The sequence below is a fragment of the Clarias gariepinus genome, chromosome 5 (genome assembly GCF_024256425.1).
Source record: "Clarias gariepinus isolate MV-2021 ecotype Netherlands chromosome 5, CGAR_prim_01v2, whole genome shotgun sequence".
Classification (NCBI taxonomy): Eukaryota; Metazoa; Chordata; class Actinopteri; order Siluriformes; family Clariidae; genus Clarias; species Clarias gariepinus.
The window spans coordinates 28,942,270-28,952,920 of NC_071104.1; the positions used below are offsets into that span (position 1 = coordinate 28,942,270).

Consider the following 10,651-nt stretch of genomic DNA (forward strand, 5'->3'; position numbering starts at 1 on the left):
TTTATGAATGATAATTGGGCCTTCAGCTTGTAACCGACCCCTGAAGTAACTGCCACAAAAACAATGGATATATGTCCATGGAAGGGAGTATCTGTCACCGGATGGCATAGACATTCCTTTTAAACCCAAAATGAAAGAAAAAACAACTGTAGGATTGTAACATGAGTTCTCTTTCTTCATATTAAACAAATAATGATTCCTAAACACATTTGTTCTGTTTACATTTTGCCTGGAGTAAAAGCACAAGCAAGGATAGCAATTGCACATTCTCCAAACAATAAAAAATATACACATGTAAATACACACAAAAAATATAAAATACAAGCAAGGTAATCTGCTATTTTTAACGATGCTGTGTTAAACAAAGGAAGACAGTAGGTTTCACCAAATATGGTAGAGTTTAACTCTATGGAATGTATGTATTCATACTTCCTGGAAGAAAAAAAAAAACAAGATTTATATTGGTAAAAAACTGTTTGTTTAGATGTTAACTCTTTAACTCTGTCAAGTGTATATAACATTTAATTAATTTATTAAATGAACAAATGTATAAACATTACTGCATTTGACTGAATTTTGCTGAGGCAGGTTGCAATTTTTATATGCTGTTATAGTTTTCCAGTCTCATCTCTTGGCAGTTAGATTCTTTTTTATAAATTCAGAATTAACAATCTCCTCTAATAGTCATTTTGTCATCCAGTTTATAATAATTTGTATGTAAGTTATAGTGTGTTTTATTATATAGTTGTTTTATTCTAATTGTGATGTTACTTCCTGTTTAAATGGGTATGGAGCATAAATAAATAAATATGTTTACATGTAAACTGAAGGCTGTTGAGTTACTGACTTTTTGTTTAAAAAAAAAAAGCTTTTCAGCCCTACATGGTCTCTGATTTAAAGAAATAAATCAAAACGGACATGATTTACTGTCATAGAATCTTGCTGTACATAAAGCAAGAATAACTAAAATTGATTCAATGTAAAATAAGTGATTTGATTTAATTTAAGTTAAAGAAATGTTGATTTTATGCCCATCTTGATCTATTTTTCATAATTAAAATAAAATTATTTCAAGGTGCAAACCTGATGAAAAATCAATGTTAAATTTCAACATTGATTCAATGACAAGTTGGTTGATGCTTTAATGTTGATTCAGTGATGATTCACTTTTGTTCTGCTATCTGAGAATGGATTTAATGGTTATAATGGGAATTGTATTGGCTTTAATGGTAAGTATAACAATGTCTGCTGGTATATAATGGATTCTATTGATGGGTGGGATGGTAAATCCTATTGAAAAAGTGTCCAAAACACACTACAATAAGGAATTTTGTAATAGTTTCAATGGAAAAAGTTAATAGTTCATAATGATATTTAATAGAAACCATTGAAATGTCTGTGATTGTTTGTATATTAGGCTTTTATTGTGTGTTTTTTTTAGCAAGGTAGGCATAGCAAGCATCATAAGCAAGAAGGCTAACAAATCTAAGAGTTAACGTTATACCACTACTGTAATTAACATAATGACATGAATACCTTAATCATACAGAGAGAGCATTGTTGCATACCTTTATCTTTTGCCCGTTTCTCTCCATCTTCCTTTCTTTTTTTTCCTAAATTGGTGACAGCTTCGGCCTTTTTCTCTCCATCGCTGTGTTTACTTTGTAATCGACGATTCGACAATCAACAGATTTCCCCCAACGCTGTCACTCACGACCGGAAGTCAAGACTAAACCAATTCACCTCCACATCATAATCGTTTTTATTACCTATTTTTATTAGCCATTTCACACAATTAAATAAATGAAAAAAAGTGCAAATTCTTGGTCTGTGTTTATAATATTTTGAATGAAATGTGCGTTATTTGTAAGAAAGTCAGATGTCACTGACATAATTTAGCCCCGGTCCCTCCTTGTTCGCTTGATTTGGGAGAGGTGAACTGTATTCTGCATAAGCACAGTGCTGACAGGATCACATTGCATAAGTGGTGTGCGTGATGTAGTGGGAAATGGACTGAGTTTTATGGCATTATAAATTAGTCTCAAAACATTGGAAATTAGGGAGAACATGCACAAACCCGAGGAGGGAATCTAACACCTGTGCAGTCTAACTAACAGATGCAGCTTAATCCAGGCAGGTAAGGTACAATAAGCAATACTGTAAGTCACAGCCATTAAAACAGTCAGGTTTCATTTTCAGTTGCTGCTTGGCTCTTCAAAAGTTTCTAGTTCAAAAGTGAATTTGGCCAGGAGCGGAAATGAGAGAAAAACGGGTCTACATTTAAGCTCTTGACATTCCTCGTAAGCCTCTCTCAGACATGACAGAAAATACAAGACTTTGCAGATAATACTGCCACCATTAGGGTGAAAATGGACACAACAGCCACCCCCTTATACATTCTTCTGTTTGCTGTGGACAGAGTTAAAAGTGATCGGTTCATCAATTTTCATACTCATATAAGTAGACAGAGTTTCTTCAACCAATTTATCTTAAAGCCTTCAGTCAGCCTTTGCACAGATAGAATTGTCTCCCTGCAAGGAGAAAACAGGGTAGGTAAATCTAGACATGCCCTCGGCTCTCGTATAAAGAGTTCTTCCACTTAAAAATAAGTCTCTTTGGAGTCAGGAATTTCACTTTTTCTTAGCCTTGGGAACTACTCGATCAAAAACCTTTTTATTAAGTACACCAAAAAAGACCACTTGAGGCTTAACAGACGTTTTGGATAGAAACAAGGAGGAACAAGTATTTTATCTACTGTATATTCAAAGTTAGATTAGCAGCTTTAAAAATAAAATAGTAATAAGATAAATAACGATAAGTAAATATTTGTTTTTATATGGGTAGTGTCACTAGCTAACTGGCTTACGAGGATATGTTTATTAAATAAATTAATACCTTGTAAATAATTGTTCAGAAAAAAAGAGGTGAAAAGTTAAGCAGCCAATAACTAGTGAGATTAAACATTACAGCCTTTACATCCTTCAAGGGAATCAAAGGTTTTATGTAAATCTGAAAAAGGAATAATGCTTTCATCAAGTCAAGCAAATCCAAAGCAAGGCATATACTGTTAGCAATATGTCTGTTTGGGATAAAACCTAATTTTCATCTATTGTTGTAGTGATGGGAAGTTTGAATCATTTTAGTGACTCGGTTCTTTGAATCTCGTTCATTTCGTTTAGTTCATTTCGGTTTTTTTTAAATCAGAAATAAAATAAAATGTTGCATTTTCAATTAAAAAAAGACTCCCAACACGTCTACATAAACAAATTTTGCCTATAGTTCCAGTAATAAAATATTACAATGCAGCTAAGGACATATTATAATAACAGAATGACTAGCATCAAATCATATCTTCGTCTGAGTAGTTCGTTCTTTTGAATCTATTGCACCGCATAGCGTCCTATGGGAGTCACGTGACAAAGAAACGAACGACTCGGAATAGAAAAGTAATTGAGAAAGAATCGTTCGATTCCGTTTCCTCTGTACTGCACTGCATAGCCTTTATGGGAGTCACGTGACAAAATAACAAACGGCTCGGAGTAGAAGAGTCATTGGGTAAGAATCGCTCAATTCTGTTTCCTGTAAATGACCTACGGAGGTTTTGCGATGATTTGGGCATGCGCGCCCCGTAGGACACGAACGAATCACTCCGAGACTACTCGTTTTTCTGAGTCACGTTAAAGATTCGTTCAAAAAGAACGAATCGTTCATGAACGACCCATCACTAGTGTCCAGGATGATTTTGATTTTTTTTTTGGCTAACAACAAAGATAATTATTTCAAAGATTTCAAGCAAAAAGACACAAATTATTGGGCAAAGTTTTTATAGAATGCGGATCTCAACCTATCTGTAGACTTCTTGTTTTTAAGAGCTTCGAAAGACTCAATTAACGATAATATGTTTATCACTATCATAGGTTATATTTTAATCATAAGATAATGTTTTAATGAGCCATTGAGTTAATTAAACACAAACTCTTTTTCAATAGTAGAAAAGTTTAGGCAAGGAAGAGTTAAGCTTCCAGTATGAGTCTCTAAGAATTGCAGAAAGATGGATTGAAGATGGAGAAGACCGAAGGAGAATTGCCTTATGGTTACTTAAGGGAAAAGGAAGACTGTTAACAGCAACATTAAAATCTTTGAACCCTGTAATACAAGCCAATAGTCTATACTGGACTAGAACAATTTTTGTTATTTCAAGTGTATGACTTATTATTCAGATTTTTGTTTCTCCGAATATCAATGATATCATATTTGTTTATACTTTTAGTTTGCCATTAAGAGAGACAAGTAATAATCTATTCAGAGTCTTATCAGGCATAATGTTAACGTCCCCACCAATAAAAACTAGAACATTGGGGTACAGCTTAAGCCAGAGTAGAATTTTTTTATCACTTTAAAAAGCAGATTATTTGCATGGTTACTTTTGCAACCAAATATAATAATAAGTATTACCACAGGTTTTTTTTAAGAAGGTGACCAATAGTAGGAAATGTCCCATCAGATTATTAAAATTGAATTTGTTTGTCCCCAACAAAACTTTAAAAAAAACAAACTCCAGCTGAAGATTTTTAAATAAAATACTCAAGATTAATTAATTAATCGATTTGTCACGTGTTCTGTACCTTACAGCACAGTGAAATGATGTTTTCACATACCCCACACTGTAAAAACTTTCACTAGATAAATGTTGAATAAATGAATATTGTTGTTGTTGGCCCAAATTCTTACAGTGATATTGGTTAAGACAAAAGAATACAAGGCACGGGTCACTCCACCACAAGATGCGCGCGCGCGCACAAACACACACACACACACACACACACAGGGCATTTTGAAAACCCAATCCACATAACACTGTCTACGACATGTCCGAACTGTGAGGGGGTATTTTAGGGCATAATATAAATGAATATTATATAACACCACCAGATGGCAGCAGGGGCCAGGTTTATCATTTATTTAACTGTTTAACTTAAGCTTTTTCATTGCATGTTAAGGCAAAGATGAGAAATACCAATATATCAATAAAATTGTGTTTGCTTGATACGTAATGTATTATGCATTTTAATAAAAAAAAGCTGTGTTGATATCTATTTACAATTAATTTATAAAAATGTTAACAGAACAGAGAGTTTCAGTGTGGCACAGAACGTGTAGTTGCCAGTACGTATATTTTTAGCAATGTAAACTTGTTAGATACATTTTTGTAATAGCTACAATTAGGCTCCCCCTCTCAGGAAAATGCTGGACATACCACTGTATAAATCAGAACAGAACCAAATTCACCAGGCTGCTTGTGATGTTGGCGGGAAAAGTTAGCAGAGACCTGGATTTAGCTATTTGCTGCAACGTCTACGTAAATTAGAGCTCATTTCATTTAGATAACATAAAGGCAACATGTTGTATATTACATGTAATAGGGGTCTTGCCCTTCAGAAGAAATTTGCGTTTATTTAAGAGTTATTTTGTACGTTTAATATATGTTGTATTTGTAATGTTGCGAGCATTTGTTAATGGTAGAACATTTAGTTTTAACGATAAAATAACCCCTGCAAAGCCACAGGTAAGAGGTTCTCATGGAAAACACAATTTATTATACCACTTTAAATTAGTTAAAGAAAAAAAAATATGTACAATCATTTTAAAATAAACGATGCTTATTCCAAATTTTCCCCCAAATTTATATACTTGAATAACTAAAAACATTCCAACAGAGTCTAACAGAGAGTTTATTAAATGTTATATTTCAGAGTCTAAAAGGGCTGTCTGATCTTGGAATCATGCAGTGAAGCAAAAGAATTTTTCAACGAGAAGTATGACAGTATTCAAAGTAATTATACATAGTTACAGGAAATAACAGTTACAATTATCTTTAAAGTCACCTTTATCTAGCATGTTTTTTTATACCAATGTAATTAGATTATATGAGATAATCTAATAGAGATAAAAGAGATATGTACGCTATATGGCAACAGAGTTATAGCATAATTTTTGGACATTCTTTTCTAAATCCAACTGTCATTTTAGTTCATCCAAATTGTGTTCAGTGGGGTTAAAGTCAAGGCTTTGTGCCGGTCAATTAAGATCTTCCAAACTAGGTCTAGTTTCTAGGTCTTTATTGACCTGGCTCTGTGCACAGTGGCGATGTCATGCTGGAACATGTTTGAGCCTCTTAGCTTCACAGAATAATTTATAATGTTACAACAAACAAAGACATCCTTTACAACTTTGTAGCAACAGATTAGGAAAGTCTCATACAGTACATGGGTGAGAGTGAGATCTCCACAAACTTTTGGCCATAAGTAAGCAGTGTAATTGATTCAGTTTATACTAGGGCTGTGCAATTAAATTTTTTTATTTGAAGTTATGACTTGAAACAGTTATGAAAACATAATATGTCAAAGATACAGTAATCATCAAAGATAATTGAGATAAAATAATGCAATTGCAGTGATGTTCTTGTTTTGTAAAATAAATTCAGCATGTCCATTTGCTTTACAGTGATGCCAAAACAATTTAAAGTTCAAGATAATGCACTGTTAAAAAAGAAAAATTGTACTTTTTTTAAGTACAATGATTGCTTGATGTTTCAACGAGTATGGTGTTATATAACTTTGATCTCAAGATTAACCATAAGAATATTACGATTTTTGCCAAAACTGAGCACCCCTAGCTTATGCATTCAACACAATTTCTTATTAAATATGTTCCTCAAACATTTATTTTATTTTAAATATAAAAAGATAAAAGAAATTAAAATATTGGGAAAATTCTTTTCCAAGCATTAGCTAGTTGCTTTCGAAACAATGACTGTGCAAAACCTAAAGTAATGCTGGTTCCAAAGGCATAAAATGAGACTATAGTTGAAAGGATATTTTGATTTTGGTCGTAATTTAATGTTCCGTACATATATATACCTAAATCTACAATAACCCCAAGTGAGCAAATTAAGTAAAGTAGAGCTTGTATTGCAACACTTCTGATGGTCATCCTTATCTGTTTCTGGAATCGGGGTGAAGAGAGGGTGTTGCTCTCCTCCATGTTCTTCACATGTTTCCACAGGTAAATCACAGTTGCACAACTTGATGTTGACATTCCACACAGATTCAAGACCAACATGGCTAATGTCAAAGAAAAGACTAAATACCACGTAACAATGATCCATAACAAGGAAGAATTATGGGGAACACCCATGACTGTGTCATTAGCACTAGCGTTATTGCTAACAATAACTGTAAATGCAGTGATTAAACTCAATCCAAATAGATAGACAATTCCACTGGTCAGCAAAGTAAAGTAAATAAGGACCTGAATGTTCTTTTTCAACCACATGAATTTGAATTGTAAAGGAATAATTTGGCAGTAATAAAACACATTCTGCCAAAATGATGACGTTACACTAGTCATCATAGTGTAAACCATACACTGGGAAATAACATAAGACCACACATCAGAATATCTTGGAAAACAATTGATACAGACCTTCAAAAGAGTAAAGGCATTGATAGTGGTGTTACATCCAACAAGTATTCCTTGTAAAACATTAAGCGGTTGTTTCAGTTGCTCTTGCTCACGCTGCTGAAAGGCCATACAGTAGATGAAAAAAATGTTCATAAGGATGCTGAAAAAAGATGCAGGTACATTAAGTGAAGTGAAATATTCAGAGCTCATTTCAGAAAGTACAAACAGGGGTGCACTGTTCGCCATTTTGATTATTTAGTCTTTCTCTCCTGAAAAGTGTTTAGCTTTATAATGCAGAACTGATATATTCCCTGTTAACACCCCTTGCAAAAAAACAACAGGGTGGTTCTTTCCTACCTCCGCAGCACATTTTAATTATTGGGCATTAGAAGTGATTCTTCCTTTGCATGAGAACATCATGGCCACTTCCTTCAAGCCACTACACATGTATTTCCATACTGTTGGTCTATGTACACAACAAGTACACAGCTTGTGGAGTGCATCCCATACAATACATTTTTGTACAGTAGTGTCATAGTAGTAAAGAGAATAATTAGAAGTAAGTAGAACCATTAAAGACAACAATAACTATATTAATAGTTTTTATGCAAATTAATTGCATGCTGTTTTATACACACTGCCTGGCCAAAAGAATCAACACATGGATTTAATTAACCAAACAGGTAAGAGTCTTTTATTGGATGATTCCTGCAGTGGGTCAGCTGACTGCCAGTTATGTAACCTGTAACCTTAACCGATGCAGTGAGTATCTTCTCATTTCTTAAACAAGCATGCCACATTACATATCCTGTCATCATGGCAAAGATGTAACACTGTTTCAGTGTTTCAGAAGGGTCTAATTATTGGTCTGCATCAAGCAAAGAAAACAACTATGAAGAATGTTGAAGCTATGAAAATTGGGTTAAGAACTGTCCATCACATTGCTACTGTAAAATCTGGCAGGATAATGGTGAACCCTCATTTTCGAGGAAAAAATTTGGTCAGAAAAAGTGTAATGGATGGAGATTACTTAAACATTTTGTGAAATAAAATAATTGTAAGTAAAAACAACAACAGTAAAACCCACAGCCATGTTTACTAACTCACAGGATTAAGACTAATATGGAGTGGCCAGAGAGTCTCATCAGACCTAAGAATTTAGTTTCTCATGGTCTGAGAGTCCTTCGGGTGCCTTTTGGCAAACTCCAGGCGGGCTCCCATGTGCCTTTTACTTCCGTCTGGCCACTCTACCACATAGGCCTGATTGGTGGATTGCTGCAGAGATGGTTGTCCTTTTGGAAGCTTCTCCTTTCTCCACAGAGGACCTCTGGAGCTCTGACAATGAGTGACAATCGGGTTCTTGGTCACCTCCCTGACTAAGGCCCTTCTCCCCTGATCGCTCAGTTTAGATGGCCGGCCAGCTCTAGGAAGAGTCCTGGTGGTTTCGAACTTCTTCCACTTACGGATGATGAAGGCCACTGTGCTCATTGGGACCTTCAAAGCAGCAGAAATTTTTCTGTAACCTTCCCCAGATTTGTGCCTCGAGACAATCCTGTCTCTGAGGTCTACAGACAATTCCTTTGACTTCATGCTTGGTTTGTGCTCTGACATGAACTCTTAACTGTGGGACCTTATGGAGACAGGTGTGCGCCTTTCCAAATCATGTCCAATCAACTGAATTTACCACAGGTGGACTCTAATTAAGCTGCAGAAACATCTCAAGGATGATCAGGGGAAACAGGATGCGCCTGACCTCAATTTTGAGCTTCATGGCAAAGGCTGTGAACACTTATGTACAATTTTTTTTTATTTGAATAAATTTGCAAAAATTTCAAACTTTTGTTATGTTGTCATTATGGGGTGTTGTGTGTAGAATTCTGAGGAAAAAATAAATTTAATCCATTTTAGAATAAGGCTGTGACATAACAAAATGTGGAAAAAGTGATGCGCTGTGAATACTTTCCGGGTGCACTGTACATACATGTACATACCCATATATTTGGGGGCAGTGGTGGCTCAGTGTGTTAAGGCTCTGTGTTACCGATTAAAAGAATAGCAGTTCGAGTCCCAGCTCCGCCAGGTTGCTGCTGTTGGGCCCTTGAGCAAGGCCCTTAACCCTGTCATTCCTGGGGCACTGTAAAAAAAAATGTGATGCCTTCTTTTGTGATTAGACTCCCTAACAATTGGTTATCTTCTGGCCACTTAATCCTGTGAGCTTTTGTCACTTTGTCCATGTTGCTCTTATAGAATAGTTGAATAGTCATGGCTGTGTCGTTAACTATGCTCAATGGATTCACACCAGTTTTATAGATATAGAAACTAAATAGGAGACAATCTAAGCATAATGTAAAACCCCTAATGTTAAAGCCTTTATAAATAGAAATGTGTAGAAGCATGGGAATTTGGGAATGCTTGTATTAACAAACAAGTCGATTTGATAAGCTGTAGTTTGCCATGTAATTTATAATGTAGCGAAGTCTAGTTATCATCAATCTGCAATGGTGCTGAATGACATGTAGCATGTTTTACAGTATTTATTAATGGGTGAATGATTTCCAGTCTTATTTACAAAACAAGCTAACCGCTTACAAAGCATATTATACTGCTAACTATTGCTAATTTGCAGCAATCAAAGGTGGCTGCAGTAAAGACATGTCGAAGTGTCTCAAGTGAGGAAAACAAACAAGTATTAAAATTTCGCCTAATGTTTATGTTGTTTCCCAAATTACTTTTCAGCTGTGAAAACTGAAGGTAATTCCCAAAGAGTTTTGAACTGAAATGGACTAGAATAAATTGCATTTTTTAATTTACACATATATTTACAAGATATTTTATTTGTAACACGTAAAGGGTAAATAAACAAAATGTAGAAAATTGTTAACTGCATTAATATACTGACTTTGGCTACAATTGCATTTGCAAACTATCTGGAACATGTTTTTATTAGCGTTTCACATCTGGATCCTGATTATTTTTGCCCATTCTTCTTGGCAAAATGTATTAATCTCTGTCAGATTAAAAGGGAAGCTTTCCTACTGCCATGGCTTTCAGGTTCACAGAAGGCAACACAATTAGGTTCCTGGGTTGTTTGTCTGTCTGTCTGTTTGTTTGCTTGCTGTAACAGATGTAAGACTGTCCATTTTCTATGATTGATGTGTCAATGCAACCTTTACTTGATTACTGATTT

At 34.8% G+C, this 10,651-nt stretch overlaps 1 protein-coding gene across 1 annotated transcript; it reads right to left on the bottom strand.

The window, feature by feature from the left end:
- Window positions 1–6,756: 6,756 nt before the first annotated feature.
- LOC128524405 (uncharacterized) lies at window positions 6,757–7,710 on the bottom strand. Its single transcript, XM_053496973.1, has one exon. It carries the CDS (start codon window positions 7,708–7,710, stop codon window positions 6,757–6,759), a length of 954 nt encoding a protein of 317 aa, XP_053352948.1.
- Window positions 7,711–10,651: the final 2,941 nt, after the last annotated feature.